This window comes from Eriocheir sinensis, unplaced genomic scaffold (assembly GCF_024679095.1).
Source record: "Eriocheir sinensis breed Jianghai 21 unplaced genomic scaffold, ASM2467909v1 Scaffold518, whole genome shotgun sequence".
Classification (NCBI taxonomy): Eukaryota; Metazoa; Arthropoda; class Malacostraca; order Decapoda; family Varunidae; genus Eriocheir; species Eriocheir sinensis.
The window spans coordinates 285,001-305,117 of record NW_026111852.1 but is presented as its reverse complement, the minus strand read 5'-3'; the positions used below and the strand labels follow the sequence as shown (position 1 = coordinate 305,117).

Here is a 20,117-nt window from a genome sequence, read left to right as displayed (position 1 = left end):
AACTAAATGATAAATAAAATAAAATAAAAATAAGACCAAAACTGGAGGAAGAAAATAAAGAAGAAGAAGAAGAAGAAGAAGAAGACAACGATGAAGAATAATGAAGAGCAAAAACAATAAGAACAAAAACAAGAACAAAGAAGAAGAAAATAGGAACAAGAACAAGAAGAAAGGAAAGAGGAGCAAGAAGAAAAAGAAGAACAAGAACAAGATAGAAGAAGAAGAGGAGGAGGAGGAGGAGGAGGAGGAGGAGGAAGAAGAAGAAGAAGAAGAAGAAGAAGAAGAAGAAGAAGAAGAAGAAGAAGAAGAAGAAGAAGAAGAAAATAAAAACAAGAACAAGAAGAAAGAAAAAGAGGAAAAAGAAGAAGAAGAACAAAATAGAAGAAGAAGAGGAGGAGGAGGAGGAGGAGGAAGAAGTCGTGCCTCGCTGCCCATCGGTCAAGATTATCGCTTTATTTTCACTCCCTCATTTTTTTTTCTCGTGTTTTTTTTTGTTTTTTGTTTTTTCAACTTCTCCGCTTTTCTCTTTTGTTCGTGCGTCATCGTCATCGTCATCATTCCTTCTACTCAGCTATGAACATTATTTTTCTTTATCTTGTTTTTGTTCTTGTTTTTCTCGCTGTTTTTTTCTTGTTCCTCTTCTTGTTTCGTCTTGTTTTCGTTATCTTTTTTTTTCCATCTTGTTCTTGTTCTCGTTCTTGTTTTTTTTTTTTTCTTGTTCCTCTTCTTGTTCCTCTTTCTTTCGCCTTGTTTTCTTTATCTTTTTTTTCTATCTTGTTCTTGTTCTTCTCGTTCTTGCTCTTGTTTTTTTTCTTGTTCCTCTTCTTGTTCCTCTTTTTCTTTCGTCTTGTTTTTGTTCTCATTTTCTTCTCCTTCTTGTTTTTTTCTTATTCATTTTGCTTCTCATTCTCTTTTCGTCTCTGTCTAATTTTTATTTTCTGATTCTTTTTTTTTCCTTTATTTTTCCTCTTCTTCTTTATTCTGTATTCTTCTTCTCTTCCTCCAGTTTTCATCTTGTTTTTATTTCCTTTTCTTCATTATTTAGTTTATCCTGAAGTTTTATTTATTTTTATTCAAGGTCGCTATATTTTTTTTCTTTCCTATCCGGGTATTGCATTTTCTACCCTTGTTGAATTTGTTTTGCGATATTCTGTTCTGTCTCACATTTTATTATTCGTCATTATTATTATTATTATTATTATTATTTTTATTATTATTATTATTATTATTATTATTATTATTATTATTATTATTATTATTATTTATCACATTTTTAAAAACGGGATTCACTTTTCACTTCAAGAATATCATATTTTTCTCTTTTATTTCCGTTAACTTCATTTCCAATTCTTGTTACATTCGTTTCCCGTTAAGCTTAGTAGTTTCCAATACCTTATAAGCTGTAGCTATATTGCTCTAACTTTCTCTGCACATCGAGTTTCTTACATACAGCGGTTACGTTTATTTATACTTCAAGGTATTTGTTTAGAGGGGCCAGGCTTTACACTTTGTTTAATACATGTTCAGTGGTAACGTTCCTTCTCTTCAGACTTCATATACATACACGTCACGTTTCACACACTAACTCTTATCTGTAGTCCGCATTTTCCATCCAGTCGTTCTACTCGAGTCTAATTCCTTTGATTCATTTTCTTCCCTCGTAGGTCCGTTCCACATTCTTTACAAATCGTTTCATTCTCTTCAAACTTCATCTACATACCCGTCACGTTTCACACACTCACTCTTAACATGGTCCGCATTTTCCATCCAGTCGTTCTACTCGAGTCTAATTCCTTTGATTCAGTTTCTTCCCTCGTAGTTCTGTTCCACATTACAAATCGTTTCATTCTCTTCAAACTTCAAACTTCATCTACCTACACTTCACGTTTCACACACTCACTCTTTTCAGTAGTCCGCATTTTCCATCCAATCTTTCTACCCGAGTCTCATTCCTTCGGTTCGGTTTCTTTCCTCGTAGTTCCGTTTCTCGTCAGTCAGTCTGCTGCGTAGAGCCTTTGAGCGCCCGTGGGGAGGCAAGGGTTGGGGTCCAGGGGGTAACGCTTCCCCTTAGGTCTTTTTGTTTCGCAGCGGGGCCAAGGGAGAGGTGGGCGAGGGGGGGGAGGCGGAGGGCGATAGGGTTGGTTATCGATGTTTGCTATACACTACCACTTGAAGCCTTGTGTTTGTGTGTGGGCAGGCTTATTGGGGGAAGGCTGGATGTTTGGACGTAGGTGTGTGTGTGTGTGCGTGTGTGTGTGTGTGTGTGTGTGTGTTCTGGTTGTGCTTTCTTGCGATTTTTATCCATTTATATCTTCCGGTTTTGTTTTATTTCTGAAGTCTCAAAAAATAACGATACCAAACAATTTGCACACAACGAAATAAAGTGTTACACGCGCACTTTCATACACGGGATCAACAGAAATAGAAAAACATCGCCCCCAGAAAGCAACAGAGCAAAATTAACGTGTATAGAAAAGAAACTTGCGAGTCGATACCTTCTATACCCTTCAACTTTACGTCCATCACACTCCAGCCAGCCAGACCAGAGATGAAAAAAAAATAGATACCCTCCATGATCTGTTCCCTTCAACTTTATGTATACCTCACTCCAGCCAGCAAGACCAAGAGCAACATCGAGGGAGGGAGGTTCAGGTGTTTGGGGGTCGAGAAACACCTGGGCAGCGTCTGGGTCCTGAAGTACAAGATCTTGCTTAAGTCGGCGGCGTTGAGTTGCAGCACCAAGGGAGGGACGGCCAGAAGTGTAGGGGGCACGAACACTTGGGGGCGGCGGTGTCCAGGAGCGGGGTAAGGAAGGGCGGGTTTTTAGGAGGTCGAGGAATAGCTGGGCCGCTTCGTGTGTCCTTGGGTCGGCGTGTGGGCCAAGCGGAGCGTCTCGCCGTGGGGGTGAAGGAGAGTGTTTCTGGCGGACATTAAGCGGCTCCGTAAAACACAGGTGCGGCCGCGGAGGAGGAAAAGGAGGAAAGAAAAGCGGAATAAGAAAAATAAAGAAAATATAAAAAAAAGCATAAAAAGAGATGGAAGAGGAGGAAAGGAAGGAAAAAAATAAAAAAGAAAAGTAAAATGAAAAAAATAAAGAAAGAACACTTAAAGAAAATAGAGAAAGTGACAAGAAGAAATAGAGGAAAAAGAGAGAGAGAGAGAGAGAGAGAGAGGGGGACGATTCGGTTCTCTTTTCTCCTTTACTTTTTCCACTCTCTCTCTCTCTCTCTCTCTCTCTCTCCGTCTTTGTCCTTTTTGTCTTCCACCTCATCAAGTCTTCTATAGATATTGTTTTTTTTTTGTATTTTATTTCTATATTCACCAAACTCTTCTTTCTCTTGCATCACTTTATTTTTCCTGTTCCCTTTGCTTCAATTTTTATTTTCCTTGCTCTCCCTCTTACTCCATTTTTATCGTCCTCCTTCTACTTCGCCGGCTTCTGCTTCGCCTCCTCCTCCTCCTCCTCTTCCTCTTCCTCCTCCTTTTCCTCCTAAATCTTTGATGGGCTGCTCATTCGAAGGGAAGAAACTAAGGCTTTTGTTCTCTCTCTCTCTCTCTCTCTCTCTCTCTCTCTCTCTCTCTCTCTCTCTCTCTCTCTCTCTCTCTCTCGCTCTCGCTCTTCTCCCCCTTCCCGTGTTTTTTATTTATTTATTTATTTATCTTTTTTTTTTTTTTTTGGTGTGTGTGTGTGTGTGTGTGTGTGTGTGTGTGTGTGTTTTGGGAGCAGAAAAATAACGAGAAATGAAGTTGTCGTTTTCGCTCACGCCCGATATCGCTGTTTTCGTGTTGTTGTTGTTGTTGTTGTTGATGTTATTGATTGGGGATTGTTGTTGATGTTCCAGTAATCGTTGTTGTTTTTTCTTCTCCTGCTGCGTCGTTGTGGCTAGTGTTATTGTTTATATTAGTAGTAGAAGTAGTAGTAGCTGTAGTAGTAATAATAGTAGTAGTGGTGGTGGTGGTGGTGGTGGTAGCAGTAGTAGTAGTAGTAGTAGTAGTTGTTGTTGTTGTTGTTGTTTTTGTATGAATGTTGCACTCAATTTCTGTTCCATTGTTTTCTTTTTTTCTTTTCCTTTTTTTAACTTCATATACAGATTGTTTTTAATCCCGCGGGGCAACCTTGACGTATGAATACTTTCTCTTCATAGTTCACGTGTTCATGAATTTTTGGGACACACACACACTCTCTCTCTCTCTCTCTCTCTCTCTCTCTCTCTCTCTCTCTCTCTCTCTCTCTCTCTCTCTCTCTCTCTCTCTCTATCTCTCTATCTATCTATCTATCATTCTATTTCTCTCTCTCAAAACATTTTCGGAACACTGTTTAGTCTCCTGTGAAGTTTGGTGAAGTTTGCATTTTCAAATCAGAAACAAACGTGAGGAATGTTTGACCTGAACTTGGGACGGTATTGCGTGTGTAGGGGAGGGCGTGGGTGTGTGGGTGTGGGTGGGTGTATGGCGGCGTGGGCGTATGAATGCCACACACACATATGATGGTTTAACTTTTCCACTTGGCCAGTCAGCAGTTAACTATAATTTACATGATATTCCCGAAGAAGTCAGAACGTTCTATAATATGCATTGCCTCAGAGCATGATCTAATAACTGCTTTCTATGCTGACATCACCCACGGATCCCTCTTTATTTCTAAGGCTTATCTAAAATTGCCGATCAAAAAGACAAAAAATAATATAGTATGTGTTGCCCCAGAGCTTGATCTAATAACTAACAAGCTTCCTTGATAACAATATCCATCTTACTTTTTTCATATATCTTTTACTAACCTTTTCTCTACTTTGCCCTTGCGTCCATAGATTTCGCGTTGGAGTGGCACATGACAGCAAGGGAGGGAGACCTGAGGATTAATAGAAGGGTTAATGGCATTAGTTAGGTTGATGGAGAGCCGCTGTGTTTGAATGTAATGAGAGGGCGACGAGTTATAGGCATGGAGGAAAGAGTATTGCATGGATTGAGTGATGAATGCTGAATGAGTTGAAATTAGACAGAGCTAACAGGGTCAACGCCGAGGGTTAATCATACGGGGACCTGCTGGGCTGGTCTATAACGAGAGGGAGACGAAGTATAAGCTTGTAGGAGACTTGGTAAGAGACGGTATTGAAGGCTGAGTATATTTCATGGACTAATATGTGGAGGCGGAGAGACGGGGAAGTAAAGAGAGCAAAAAGAGTCAAGGCCGAGGGATAGTTAGATGGGAACCTGCTGGGCGGATCTATAAAGAAGAGGGAGACGAAATATTTGCTTGAAGGAAGTATATTAGTGTAGGCTAAGTTCAGATCATGGATTAGACGTGACGGCGGAGAGACGGGGAAGTAAAGAGAGCAAAAAGAGTCAAGGCCGAGGGATAGTTAGATGGGAACCTGCTGGGCGGATCTATAAAGAAGAGGGAGACGAAATATTTGCTTGAAGGAAGTATATTAGTGTAGGCTAAGTTCAGATCATGGATTAGACGTGACGGCGGAGAGAGGGGGAAGAAAACGAAGCAAGAAGAGTCAAGGCCGAGGGTTAGTAAGTTGAGGACCTGCTGGGTTGATACATGGAGGGTGAGGCGAGGGGAGGAGGCTTCGTAAGAGATCGTTGTAAATGGAAGGGCATGAATTAAGCGGAGGTGGGGGAAGAAGGTGTGTTAAGCCTAAGTGTGGGAGTCAAGGGTTAAGGTTCTTTAGATGTGGAGTGACGGGGACCTTATAAGTGGAAGAGTCAAGGGCGAGGTTTAGTTACATGGATGGCAGGTGGCTGGGTTATGCAAGGCCCATGTATCAGGTCTGCCAGCCAGCTTGAATTTTTAGGCTCATTCTCAAACATCTTTAGGCTTACACACATACACATAACCCCCCCCCCCCCCCACACACACACACACATTTGGTCTGGTTTTCGTAGAGGTTGTGTCAGTATTTCAATGTGTAGTTCTAGGGATAGTTTGACGAGGTTTTCTGCACCATGAACGTGGAAAACATAACTCACGAGAACTCGACTGTAGAGGTTGTGTTAATATCTCCATTCATAGTTCTAAGGATAGTTTGACCAAGAACCATGAACGTGAAAATACCCCCATGAGAACCCGGTCGTATTATGAGACATTTCGCAGCCCAAGAACACATATTTGACAAGGCTTTCGTAGGAGTTGTGGGCATTTCCAGGGGTAGTTTTATGACCCTGGTGGTAGTCTGACCCTTCTTCTATACCATGAACCTAAAGAAACACTCATTAGAACCCGATTGATCCCCTCTTTGACCTTTAGAAATAGCTGATGTAATATGGCAAAGTGTCTTGTAAGAACAGCCTAGAGGTTGTGTTAATATCTCCATGTGTAGTTCTAGGGATAGTTTGACAAGGCTTCTGCACCGTGAACGTGAAAATACCCTCATGAGAACGTTCTTTATAGCATTCAGAAGTGTTTGTTGTTATAGCCGAAAGCTTGTAAGAGGACAGATTTTATCCACCTTTTTTTATCGAGCATCATGACCACACAATAAGCCTCAGGATAACGAAAGAATATGAACGTGTGCCTGCATATAAATCCTTCGACGGGAAAGAAAAAACAATGACTGCCTTTCTACGTATCACCACTGTCTGTGCCTTGTAGCAACTCTGTCGTAGAAACACTAGTTTGTTTTGTATAGCCACTGGGCCGTATTCTGAGACGCTTTGGGCTCCCATAGCAGATGGTGAAGGTCTGGTCTAGTGCAAGCTGGATTTTGTTGTTGTTCATTTTAGTGGTGGTGGTGGTGGTAGTGGTGGTAGTGGTGGTGGTGGTGGTGGTGGTTATTCACTGTAAAGCATATCATTACGTTGTTAGCTTACGCCCTCTTCTAGCGCCGCAAGTTAACATAGCCTGAACGTGACATAGAGAAAGCTTAAGCTGTTTATATGTTATTTCTTCACGTGGAGGGGGAGAGAGAGGGACGTATCAGTGATGTAGGTTGTTTTATTTGAGCTCAGGACACTATGTACCATCACGATCCCATGTGTGTGTGTGTGTGTGTGTGTGTGTGTGGTATTGGGATGTTGTTGTCGTGTATGGAACTTGTTTTCTGACCTTGTTCCATTTCGGTGTGTGTGTGTGTGTGTGTGTGTGTGTGTGTGCCATTGGACTGATATATGACAACTCTAAATCATCTCCCCCTTCCCCCTCCTCCCCATCCTCCCCCCATGGCTCTCCGTCTCCTTCCTCTCCCTAATCCCTTTCCTTCTTCTCCGTCTCCCTTTCTTCCTGCTTTACCATCCCTGTCAGTTTCTTATTCCCTTTTGCTCCTCTCTCTCCCTCCTCCTCTTCCACCTCTTCCCACCCAACCCTTTCCTCCCCTCCCCCCCCCCCCCCCTTATCCACTCGTACTCATTTTTTTTTCTTGTCTCCCTGGTTATCCTTCCCCAGACTCATTTATTTTTCTCCTCCGTTTTTTTCTCTCCTTCCCTTCCTCTTCCTCTCCTGCCACCATCATGTGCGTGTTGATCTGAGCTCCTTTCTCCCGCTTTTCTCTCCTTCCCTTTTTCTTCTCTTCCTCTTCTGCTCCAAGGATATATTCGAGGTCCTTTCTCCCTCTCTCCTCTCCTTCCCTTATTCCTTTCCTCTTTAACTTCTGCAACCAGCTCTTTTATTCCTTTTTCTCCTCTTCTTTCCTTCCTCTTTCTCCTCTGCTGCCAGTATATATGTGTTTGTCTATCATGGCTCTTTTCTCCCTCTTTCCTCTCCTTCCCTTCCTCTTCCTCTTCCTCCTCTCCATGCGTGTGTCGGTGCGTGAGTGATCTGCCTCTTGTTCCGCACATCTGGTTCACAAACACGTCAGGGCGAGGCATGGCCATACAGCCCCCCTCCTCCCCTCCCTATAAATTTATCTAGTGTGCGGGGCTTTGGTGAGAGGGTGTTGTGGGGGTAAGGGGTTTGCATGGGGAGAGGGGGGAGGGTGGGGAGTTGAAAGGCTTGGAGGGGCTTGACGTTGGGGTGAGGGGCTTGTCGTGGTGGGTGAGGTGCTTGATTTTGGGGTGAATGGTGGTAAGGGTGAGGGGTGTGGGGAGGTGAGGGCAGTGTTGCAGGAGTGAGGATCGTGGGGGTGAGGCGGCCGTGTCGTGTCTCCCTCACACCTGGGTTGGCTATTAAGTGGTCAGGTATTGGTGTCCATCCGTCATGTCCCCGGGAAGCATGCGATGGGTAGCCGGAATTGTTTGTCAAGCCTGCCCTTCAAACACACATACCTGACGACCTCCTGCCCCGAACACACCTGCCCCCAAACACCTGTTCTTCTATACCTCACATGTCTCCCCCAAACACCTGTCTTTTATACCTTACATGTCTCCCCCCAAACACCTGCTCGTTTTAAGTCAATAATTACTCGTTCACGAAACTCTTTATCCCTCTCGTTATCAAATTCTTAGAGTTTTGTGGTAATAGTCTTCTTACCTCTAGTGTTATTCCAATCATTTCATCTTCTGTGTATAAGTAAGACAGTACGTTAGAAGACTGATTTAATGCTGACTAAAACAAACTAATAAAAACAATATTGCGTGATGAGTGTTTGAGTGAAGCAAGTTGTTTAGCGGTTCAATTGTTCGTTCCAAGCTGTGCGATTTATTGGTTTCCTTGCTTACGTTATTTTAGGCTATAAACTATAAACAGAAACTGATCACATACTACCTAAGAATGAATTGCAAGTGATGTAAGTAGGTAAAGTATGGTAAATCAATGTCAGTGGTAGTTGGTTCGGTGGTTCGGAGCTCCTTGCGCTGGTTCGAGCGTTGTCAGGACGGGGAGTCTGGCATGATTCGCGCGTTGCCCCCTCCATGGTCAACACCTCCCGTGCGGCTCCGTCACCCCCGCTAACAGCACGAGTCTTGTGTCCACCAGTGACCCGGAGACAGGCGCGGCGTTGAGTACGGAGCAGTGAGCAGAGTGTGGCTTGTTATTGCTTGCTGTTACTTAGCCTCTCAGTTGTGTCTGGTGAGCTTGTTTTGATGATGATACGGACCCGAGTGTAGTGAGGACAGTGTAAGTCGTTCCATTCACAGCACTTCACGTACTTAACCAACTTCGAGTGCCCGAGGGAGACGTTACCATTACCGTGACACCATACGAAAGGTAGTGTAGTGAGGACAGTGTTCAGTCGTACCGTTCATGGCCCTTCACGCACCTACCTGTTAAGTATTGAAACAGTGTAACAGCGGCTTTGCTATACAGAAAACTTAACCAACTTCAAGTGCCCAGTGGAGACATTATCAGGATTTCATTGACTATTACGATACGAAAACTAATGTAATGTGGACAGTGTCAAGTCGTAGAGTTCACTACATATCACCTAGGTACCTGTTAAGTGTTGAAACAGCGTAACTTGACTGCTCTACTATACAGAAAACTTAACCAACTTCAAGTGCCCGAGTGAAGACATTATCATGAGTGTGACATTGGGGAAACTTTAGACTCTAGTGACGTGTCGAAGCATTCTGTCCTCCACGGCGTTCTGTTGGGATGTGACAAGGCAAGCCGCGCACCTCCCACCGCCCCAGCCATCAGCCAGCCCTTGCCAGCCCGTCCCTGCCCTCCCCAGCACCCGGCACCATGGAGGAGGGCCTGCTGGCGGCGGGCATCACCTCCAGCGTGTTCTCCATGACCCCGCTGCTGCCCGGCCTCGGCGTGATGGTCCCTCAGCCCTGGGCCATGGTGAGTGGGGGGGGAGGGAGGAGGAAACAGGAGAATAGGAGGGGAAGAGGAGGAGGAGGAGGAAGAGGAAATGGAAGAGGGAGAAAAGTAGTTGAGATGGAGAGGGAGAGGAGAGGAGAGAAGAGGGGAGAAGGAGGAGGGGGATTGGAGGAAGAAAGGGATAAATTAGGATTAGGGATAAAGGAATAATGTTAGAAGGTTTGAAGAGAAGGAAAAGGAGATGAAGAAGGAATAAGGATGTAGGCAGAAAATGGAGAACGAAGGGAGGAAGAAGAAGAAGAAGAAGAAGAAGAAGAAGAGGAGGAGGAGGTGAATCAGCAGTATCGATTGCCATTCTGTCAGCGCATAATTAAGTCTAATGTATTTTAAGAGCCACCAAAGTGATTCATTGATTTACCTTTAAACCTCAGCTGTATATTGACCTACATAACCTTTTATTAAACCATTATTGCTATTTATTTGTGCTAGAAAAGTAGTATTAAACTGCTGTTATTCTCTCTCTCTCTCTCTCTCTCTCTCTCTCTCTCTCTCTCTCTCTCTCTCTCTCTCTCTCTCTCTCTCTCTCTCTCTCTCTAACACACACACACACACACACACACACACACTTCGGTACGCTAATATGTGTGTATTCTTCTGTTTCAGGTACGTACAAAATTCACACGCGCGGCTCCTGAAGGTGGCGGCAAGGGTGAGTACCGAGGAGGAGGAGGAGGAGGAGGAGGCAGCAGAAAAAAGTGTGGAGATGGAAAGGATGAAGATAATTGAAGAGGATAAGGATAAGGAAGATGAGATGGAGGAGGAGGAGGAGGAGGAGGAGAAGGAGGAGGAGGAAGAACATTAGGAGTGGGAGGAAAGGGAAAAAATGGAGGAGGAGGAGGAGAATTGATGCTCATAAAGTAGTAGTGGTAGTAATAATGGTAGTAGTAGTAGTAGTAATAGAAGTAGTAGTGGTAGTAGTAGTAGTAGTAACAATACAAAAATAAGTGAAAAGGTTAGTAGCAATAATAGGAGGAGGCGGAGGAGGAGGAGGGGGAGGAGGAGGAGGAGGAGGCATAAGTTATACATTACCCAGGAGAAACAAAAGCCATCCGCAACATTCATTTTTTGGGTCAAGTTGAATAGGAGGGAAAATCAACAACACTTTCCGAGCTCTTCGCCGCTGCCTCGCACCCTGCTTGTTGCCGCGCCCTCCCTGCATTGTTCCTCCTTGCTTACACCACCCCAGTTCCCAGGCGTAATGTGTGTGTGGGTGTGTGAGAGAGAGAGAGAGAGAGAGAGAGAGAGCGTGGTTTTGCGTTCGGTTGGGTTATAAGATGGGAAAGTAAGAGAAGGGAAGGGAAGGGAATGGGAGGGATGGGAAGGGATGGGAAAGGAAGGGAAGGGAAGGGAAAGGAAGGGAAAGGAAGGGAAGGGAAGGGAAAGGAAGGGAAGGGAAGGGAAAGGAAGGGAAGGGATGGGAAAGGAAGGGAAGGGATGGGAAAGGAAGGGAAGGGATGGGAAAGGAAGGGAAGGGATGGGAAGGGAAGGGATGGGAAAGGAAGGGAAGGGAAGGGAAAGGAAGGGAAGGGATAGGAAGGGAAGGGATGGGAAAGGAAGAGAAGGGATGGGAAAGGAAGGGAAGGGAAGGGAAAGGAAGGGAAGGGAAGGGAAAGGAAGGGAAGGGATGGGAAGGGAAGGGATGGGAAAGGAAGGGAAGGGAAGGGAAGGGAAGGGAAGGGAAGGGATGGGAAAGGAAGGGAAGGGATGGGAAGGGAAGGGAAGGGAAGGGAAGGGAAGGGAAGGGAAGAGAAGAGGAAAATGCATCTCCTTCCTCTCCCTTTCCTACCTTTCCCTTCTCTCGTGTTTTCCTCCCTTCCTTCTCCCTGTTTTCTCTCTCCTTCCATTCCCCCTCTCTTTCCCATCTTCTTTATTCGTTTCCCTCTTCATATTTATTCTTTTTCCACTTTCTTCATTTCCTTTCGTACTTTTCTTCTTCCCTTTCTTTTTCCTCCTATTCTCCTATTTCCTCCTTTCCTTCCCTCATTTTCCATCTCCTTTCTCTGTCTTTTGTCTTATTCCTTTACCTTCCCTTCCCTTCCCTTGCGTCTCCTCCCTTCTTCTCCTCTTCAACCATTCTTCTATTCTCCTCCCCTTCCATTTTCTTTACTCTCCCTATATCTTGTACCTTTATCTTCCCTTTCCTTCCCCTTCCTTCACCTCTCCTTCCCCTTTTCTCTCCTTTTATCCCTCCCTTCTTTTCTCCTCCCATCCCTTCATTCTTCCTTTCCCATTTTCTCTCATATCCCCCTTTCCTTCTATGTCCTCTTTCTTCCCTTATTCAATTCTCCATTTTATTTAGTTCTTATCTCCCCATTCCTCTTTCTTTCCCCATCCTTCTACCCTTCTCTATCCTCCTCTATCTCTCCCTCTTTCTCCTCCCCTTCCTCTTCTTCATCCTCATCCACCTCATCCTTTTCCTTCCCTTGTGCTAATCTTAGGGTCAGGGAGGGGTCAGGGTGAAGGGGAGGGGGGTCAAAGGGAGCAAGGGAGGCGGGGGGGGCGGGGGGGGCCTCGTGGTAATGGTGACGCATGGTAAGCCGTCACGTTCAAGACCCTCCCATTATATTTTTGCTGCCTCTGATTGCTTCCCCTTGATTGTTCCTCCCTTTGTTCTCTCTCTCTCTCTCTCTCTCTCTCTCTCTCTCTCTCTCTCTCTCTCTCTCTCTCTCTCTCTCTCTCTCTCTCTCTCTCTCTCTCTCTCTCTCTCTCTCTCTCTCTCTCTCTCTCTCTCTCTGTATATTTATATCTACCAATATCTTGTCTTTATTTTTTTTTTGTATCTAAATTTATCTGTAATCTCTATCTGTATCTGTCTAACTATCTATCTTTCTATGTATCTATCTGTCTATCTAAGCCACAGGTAACTTAGGTAAGCTCAGGTATGCTTAGGTAACAGTGGGGTACCTTCCCTCTCTCCTTCCAACGTCAATAACCTTCCCTTAATCACCTGTGAAATCCATAAGTAAAGAAGGAATTTATACTTGATCGATATTTATGTCCACAGTTAATTTGCCTTTACTCACTCAAAGGTAAAGTGTATCTCATTTTCGCTTCTCTCCCTCCTGTGGACATACTTGCGTTAAACAGCTGTCAAAATAATGAAGGAAAAAGGAATGTATATTAAAATAGTCATCCTTTTCCCATTGTTTTCTTTTATTCTCCTACCGTTTTTTAAATCTCTTCTCGTCCCTCCTCCCTCCCTCCCTATCCCTTCCACTCCCTTTCTCAACAACTAGGTATATTTGCGTCGCTTTACGTGCGTGTGGATCGATAGGTTTGAAGGGGAGATTGAAGGAAGAAGTCCCGCCGAGTCATCGTCACCCGCTAGTTTGGCAAATGGAACAACGGATTAAGCTTGAAGGCAGCCGCGTGCACCTGTCTTTGCGCGGTAGTCGAGTGGAGGCCGCCGCTGGTGTCGCCGTCCCCCGCTAGTTTAGTAAATGGATCGGCGTTTTCAGAGGTAGTTTTGTCGTGTCCGCGGCGTGTCATTAGCCGCCGCGGACCCATTCATCACCTCGGGCCCTGCGCGTGTTTGCTCTGCTGATTCGAGGGGCGATTTGACTTCGTTGATTGTCTGGTTTGAGGGATAGTCACGGCTCGTATTTTTGTTCTTTTCTATTTACTCCGTCGGTTTTGTTTTCAAGAAGTTCGCATAAACTTAGGAATGTTTGTATATACTCTGCCCACTACTTCCGTTTTATATCAGACATTGTTTCTTAGAGTATATCTATCTTTTACTTCATTCCATTTGTCCGTTGGTCTGTCTTAGTGTTCTTTGCAGCTTTTTGCAATGCTGAATATAATAATATAATAATAATGATTAAAATTATAATAGTAATGATAATGTAGGAGATAATTGCTAAATCAAAAGTATTGGTGAAAAAAACTTTATTACTTATTTAAATAATTTAAAGGAATCTTCTTAATCTTAAAACTTCCTAAAAGATTATTGTGTGTTACAGTTTTGTGTAGACTCAAAAGATTGGTTTCACTGCGAAGTTCACTCATACTGGAAGCGTTGAGCGACTTAATCTTTTTACCGAAGTCGAGCTCAGCGTGGAGAAATAAACCTCACTTCTAAGTAACATATCCATGTAAACATTTGTATCAAAGGCAAATTCCCGATACTCAATTCACGCACAGAAAGAACAACAACATTCACCTCCAAACCCTTCTCAGATCAGGTTAACTAAGAGTGTTCTCCTCCTTGAAATGACGCCGCTGTGCCGACCTTTGAAATACAGGATCCTCGTCCACCCTTTAAAGCAGTCTCTTCAATGGCTGTGTTTTGCCTTTCCCCGCCCTCCTTCGCCTCGGCCAGGGATGTGAGATGAAGTGTTAATTGTCGATGGGTGTGACGGAGCCCGTTCAGGTTACAGAGCGAAAGAGGGGAAGAGAGACTAATTGACAGAGAGAGAGAGAGAGAGAGAGAGAGAGAATAATAAAGCCAATGTTGATAGAGCGACAACAAGAGAAATTGGAGTGAGAGAGAGAGAGAGAGAGAGAGAGAGAGAGAGAGAGAGAGAGAGAGAGAGAGAGAGAGAGAGAGAGAGAGAGAGAGAGAGAGAGATAAAAGGAGGAACTACTCATGATTGTTACTTGATATTGATTCTCCTCCTCCTCCTCCTCCTCCTCCTCTCACCTGTCCCGCGTCACGTTAATTAAGCAATCAGCGCGTCGCCCACCTGTGATTGGCAGTCCAGGTATTGGCGAAATCCACACGAGGGTCTTAAAGGTGTGTGTGTGTGTGTGTGTGTGTGTGTGTGTGTGTGTGTGTGTGTGTGTGTGTGTGATATGCTTCGTTGTTGTTTGCGTGTGTTTTTTCATGAATTTTCTAATATATATTTTCTTACATGTGCATTTTTTTTTTTTAATATTTTTCATTAATTTTAACTTCTTTTTTTTATTTTTATGTAATGAATATTCTTCTATTTATTTTTTTTCTTTTCTCTTTATTTTATTTTTGCTTGGATTTATCATTTATTTATTACCTTCCTTTTATTATTTTCTGTCTTCCTCTTTCTTCTTTTTCTTTTTTAACTTACTTAAGGATTTTATTGTTCCTTGGTCTGCCTCTTTTTTATTGTCTTATGTTTGCCTTTATTTACTTATTGGTTCATATTTATTTATTTATTTATTTATTTATTTATTTATTTATCTATTCACGTCCCTAATTGTTTTCTTTTATTTACTTATTCCTTCATATTTATTTATTTATTTATTTATGTATTTATGTATTTATTCTCGTCCCAAATTGTTTCCTTTATTTACTTATTGGTTCATATTTATTTATTTATTTATTTATTTATGTGTTTATTCACGTCCCTAATTGTCCGTCGTCCGCCTTGTTGTTATTGATTTATCGAGTTTTTGCGTTGAGTCTCTGCGACGCGTGTTTGTTTTACAGCTCCAGCCCGGCTTTAATGCGCCCCCACCCCTTTCTCTCTCTCTCTCTCTCTCTCTCTCTCTCTCTCTCTCTCTCTCTCTCTCTCTCTCTCTCTCTCTCTCTCTCTCTCTCTCTCTCTCTCTCTCTCTCTCTCTCTCTCTCTCTCTCTCTCTCTCTCTCTCTCTCTCTCTCTCTCTCTCTCTCTCTCTCTCTCTCTCTCTCTCTCTCTCTCTCTCTCTCTCTCTCTCTCTCTCTCTCTCTCTCGACGGCGAATGAAAAGTAAAGAAAAAAAGTAAGAAAATAAAAAACAATGACTGAGTTTTCTGTTCTCATGTCCACGTTTTCTTTCGCCTTTTTTCGTATTTTTTCATGATAGACTTTTTTAATTTCCTGTTTTCTTAATGTGTGTGTGTGTGTGTGTGTGTGTGTGTGTGTGTGTGTGTGTGTGTCTGTGTGTGTGTGTGTGTGTGAGAGAGAGAGAGAGAGATTACTTTTCCGCTTGAATTGTCTCATTTACGTTTTTTTCTCCGTTGAGGATGAGAGAGAGAGAGAGAGAGAGAGAAAATAAGCTTTGAATAGAGGAAGAGGGCGAAGAAATAGACGAGGGAGAAAATAGAAGTAAGATGATTTACAAAAAGAGGATAGACGGAGGAGGAGGAGGAGAAGGAAGAAGGAAAAAAAGAAGAGTAGGAAGAAAAATAAAGAAAAAAACAGTAGAAAAGATAGAAAGTGAGGAAGAGAAGGATATGAGGAGGAGGAGGAGAAGGAGAAAGGAGAAGGGAGGGTAGAGCGTATGGAAGAGAATATTGGGAAGAAAGCGAAGGAGGAGGAGGAGGAAGAAGAAGAGAAGAGGGAAATTAAGAAGAAGTACAAGGAGGAGAAAGGAGGAGGAGGAAGAGTAGAGGGAAATTAAGAAGAAGTATAAGGAGGAGAAAGGAGGAGGAGGAGGAGGAGGAAGAAGAGAAGAAGGAAATTAAGAAGTAAAAAGAGGAGAAAGGAGAAGGAGGAGGAAGAAGAAGAAGAAGAAGAAGAGTAGAAGGAAATTAAGAAGAAGTAAAAGGAGGAGGAGGAGGAGGAGGAAGAGGAGATGAGGGGAATAAAAAAAGTTACGAGCAAACATTCTTGGCGTGGAAAATGTAAAGCTAATGAAAAACAACACGAGAGAAAATCACTAAAAACTACCCTTTGCCTCAACCCAACCCCCTTGAGGAACCACGAAATTGACCCCTCTCTTGGCCACTCCTCTATACTCTCTTCTATAGGGCACAGTGATTAGCGGGCTCTTTCTTTCTCTTCAATTATATCTTTGCCCTTGAGCTGCTTCCTTTACCGTAAAAAAAAAGAGAGAACACCATATTTCCTTTCATTTTCTTCTTCCTCCTTCTCTCTTATTCTTCTCTCCATTCGTGAAAGAGGAAGAAGAAGAAGAAGAAGGGGTAGAAGAAAAAGATGGTTCCCTGAAAGCCTTGAAATAACTGTAATGTATTCTGTAGATGTTTATGTTGCCTTATCTTCCGTGTTTTCATGTTTTACGCTCACTCTCCTCCTCCTCCTCCTCCTCCTCCTCCTCCTCCTCCTCCTATATTTCTCCTACAATCGTCCAGTCCTCCATTATCCTTCCTCCTCCTCCTCCTCCTCCTCCTTATATTTATACTCTTAATTTTTTAACGTTTTTTTTTCTTCTCTATTTGTCCTCCTCCTCCTCTTCCTCCTCCTCCTCCTCCTCCGTCGCTGCCTCAAAGAACTTCCTTGCCTGGGATAATTTTCGCGGGAGTTACTTAGCGTGATCAGGTTCCCGAAGAAGGCGTTTTTTTTTATATTGGGAAGGAAGGAAGGAAGGAGGAGGCAAGAAGGAAGGAAAGGAATGGTAAGGAAAACAGAAGAAAGCAAGGAAAAATAAGAGGAAATGAAAAGAAAGGAGGAGGAGGGAAAGAATGAAAGGAGGAATGGATCAGAGAAGGAACAGAGAAGGAGAAAGGAAAGGCAAAGAAGGAAAAGGAAAACAGGAGGAAAAGAAAGGAAGAAAAAGGAGGAGAGATAGGAGGGAACCGATAGAAGATGGAAAAGGGAAAAGAAATAGATTAATGAAGATGAGAAGAATAAAAGAGAGAGGGATGAAAAAAAGGAAAGGAGGGAAACAGGAAAAGAGGAAAATGGGATGAAAGTGAAGAAGGAATAGATAAAGAGGGGAGAGAAAGTAGAAGGAAAGTAGACAATAGAAATGAAGAAAAAAGAGAAAATAGAGGAGAAAGTACAGGAAAAGTTTAGAGAAGAAAAGTTAAAATAGTAGAAAAAAAGAGGGAAGAGAAGAGAAGAAGAGGAGGGAAGAAAGTAGACAAAAAAATAGAAGAGAAGAAGTGGAAAAAAAGAGAAGAGAAAGTAGAATAGATAAAAAAAAACATAGAAGGAAGAAAAAGAAGAAAAAAAGAAGAAAGTAGCAAGGAGAGCTTGAGGTATAAAGATCGAAGTGAATGAAATGTGCTTGGGAGGAGGAGGAGGAGGAGGAGGAGGAAGAGGACGAGGGAGAGGAGGAAGAGGGGGAGGAGGAGGAGGAGGAGGAGGAGGAGGAGAAGGGATATGCTGACAGGCGTGATAAATTATTAGAGAGAGAGAGAGAGAGAGAGAGAGAGAGTAGTCAATTTCCTCTACTCATTGATTTTCTCTCTCTCTCTCTCTCTCTCTCTCTCTCTCTCTCTCGTTTTCTTTTCGTGTCCCATTGTCTTGTTTCGCTCATTGTCTTGTTGTTGTTGTTGTTGATGTTGTTGTTGTTCTTCTTTTTCTTCTTCTTCTTCTTCTTCTTCTTCTTCTTCTTCTTCTTCCTCCTCCTTTCTTTCGCTTCATTTTCATTTTCATTTTTTATCATATTTTCTGTCTTAATCTTTTTCGATCTCTTTATTTATCTTTATTTTTTAAACTTTTTATTCGCTTGTATTGGCCATTCATTTTTCTCTTCTTTTTTTTATCTTCCTTTTCGTCCCCCTATTCTGGTATCATTCATTTATTCCTTCACAATCTCTATATATTTATCTGTTTATTTATTTTTGTATTTGTTTATGTGTTTCTATTTGTTCATATTGTACATTATTTTCTTTCCTTCCTTTTCGTCCCCCTTTTCTGATTATCCTTTTATTCCTTTACAGTCTCTATTTATTAATCTATTTATCTATTTATTTGTTTATCTATTTATTTTTATTCGTTTATATTGTCTTATTTTTTTCTCATCTTTTTTTCTCTCTCTTCCTTCCATCACCCTTTTTCTGGTCATCCCTTTATTCCCTTTACAGTCTCTATTTACTTTTACGACGCCTCGCCTCCCCTTTTGTTTTCATTTTTATTCCCTTCTCTTCCTCTCTTCCTTAAATCCTTCCACGACTTTTCCTTTCTCCTCCATTCTCTCTCTTCGTTCCGCCTTGTTCTGTTTCTCTCTTCCTTAAATCCTTCCACGACTTTTCCTCTCTCCTCCATTCTCTCTCTTCGTTCCGCCTTGTTCTGTTTCTCTCTTCCTTAAATCCTTCGACGACTTTTCCTCTCTCCTCCATTCTCTCTCTCTCCGTTCCGTCTTGTTTTGGTTCCTCGTTTCTTGCATCGTTTTCTTTATCCACCTTTTCTTCTCCTTCTTTCCTCTACGCGTCACTGTGTAATGTGTAATCTGTTTAATAATGATAATGATGATGACACAAAAGAAAAGAAAAAGAAAGAAGTAGAAGACTAATAAGGAAGATGAGAAAAGAGGTTGAGAAGAACGAGACTAAAGTGGAAAAGGAAGAGGAAGAGGAGGAGGAAGAGGAGATAAGGAAGGGAGAATACGTGAAGGAAGTCTGAAGTGGAGGATAAAATAATGATGAGGGAGATTTAGAAGGAAGGAGGAAGAGGAGGAAGGGATGAAGAAAGTAGGGCCGGAGGGAGGTAGGAGGAAGGGAAGAAGAGAAATGAGGAAGGAGGGGGAGAATGGCTGAAGGGAAGAAGAGGAGGAAAGAAGAAATGAGGGAGAGAAGGGAGAAGAGAAAAAGAGAGGAAGGGAAAACGAGGAGGGAGGAAGGAAGGAAGGGCCGGAGGGAGGTAGGAGGAAGGGAAGAAGAGAATTAAGGAAGGAGGAGGAGAATGGCTGAAGGGAAGAAGAGGAGGAAAGAAGAAAGGAGGAAGAGAAGGGAGAAGAGAAAAAGAGAGGAAGGGAAAACGAGAAGGAAGGAAGGGAAGGAAGGGCCGGAGGGAGGGAGGAGGAGGAGAATGACTGAAGGGTAAAAGGGGAGGAAAGAAGAAATGAGGGAGAGAAGGGAGAAGAGAAAGAGAGAAAGGGAAAACGAGAAATAAGGAAGGGAAGGAAGGGCCGAAGGGAGGGAGGAGGAGGAGAATGACTGAAGGGAAGAAGGGGAGAAAAGAAGAAATGAGGGAGAGAAGGGAGAAGAGAAAAAGAGAGGAAGGGAAAACGAGAAGGAAGGAAGGGAAGGAAGGGCCGAAGGGAGGGAGGAGGAGGAGAATTACTGAAGGGAAGAAGGGGAGAAAAGAAGAAATGAGGGAGAGAAGGGAGAAGAGAAGAGAGGAAGGGAACAGCCAATATTACTGCCCCTATCATGCAGGGAGGGAGAGAGGGAGGATGAAGGGTGAACAGCTGGACTTAAGGCGTTCTTTATATACCTGACAGTTCCTATTTATGTTCCTAAGTTCTTATTTATGTTCTTGTTTATTCACTAATATTATTTTCTTACACCCGTCGTGAGGGAAGGGAGGGAGAGAGGGGGGATGAAGGGTGAGGGCAGAACATAAGGCGTTCTTTGTATACCTGACAATGCTTATGAAGGTCAGAATAGGTAAGGTTAATTAAGTATATGTCAGCAGGTAAGATGATAAAGTAGGATAAGGTGTCTAGATCTACGCTATTCTACGTACAAACCTTTTTTTTTATATATATACAGCGACTCACATGATAGCCAGGACCTTATTGTATAAATTAACAAAGAATGATCTCACTTTGTTGTATAGAAAGTCTCATTAGTAAGAAAGCTTATATGAATTTTCTAAGTCAAGACA

General features: G+C 42.8%; 1 protein-coding gene across 2 annotated transcripts in view; it reads left to right on the top strand.

The window, feature by feature from the left end:
* The first annotated feature begins 8,628 nt into the window (after nucleotides 1-8,628).
* Nucleotides 8,629-20,117, top strand: part of LOC126992907 (uncharacterized) — a 52,586-nt gene continuing 41,097 nt past the window's right edge. The window contains exon 1 of one of the 2 annotated variants that reach the window (XM_050851742.1): nucleotides 8,629-9,664. In XM_050851742.1, the coding sequence (XP_050707699.1) occupies nucleotides 9,563-9,664 (102 nt within the window). In that variant the 5' untranslated portion in view covers nucleotides 8,629-9,562. The remainder of the gene's footprint in view (nucleotides 9,665-20,117) is intronic. The other variant, XM_050851741.1, reaches the window with a different exon arrangement.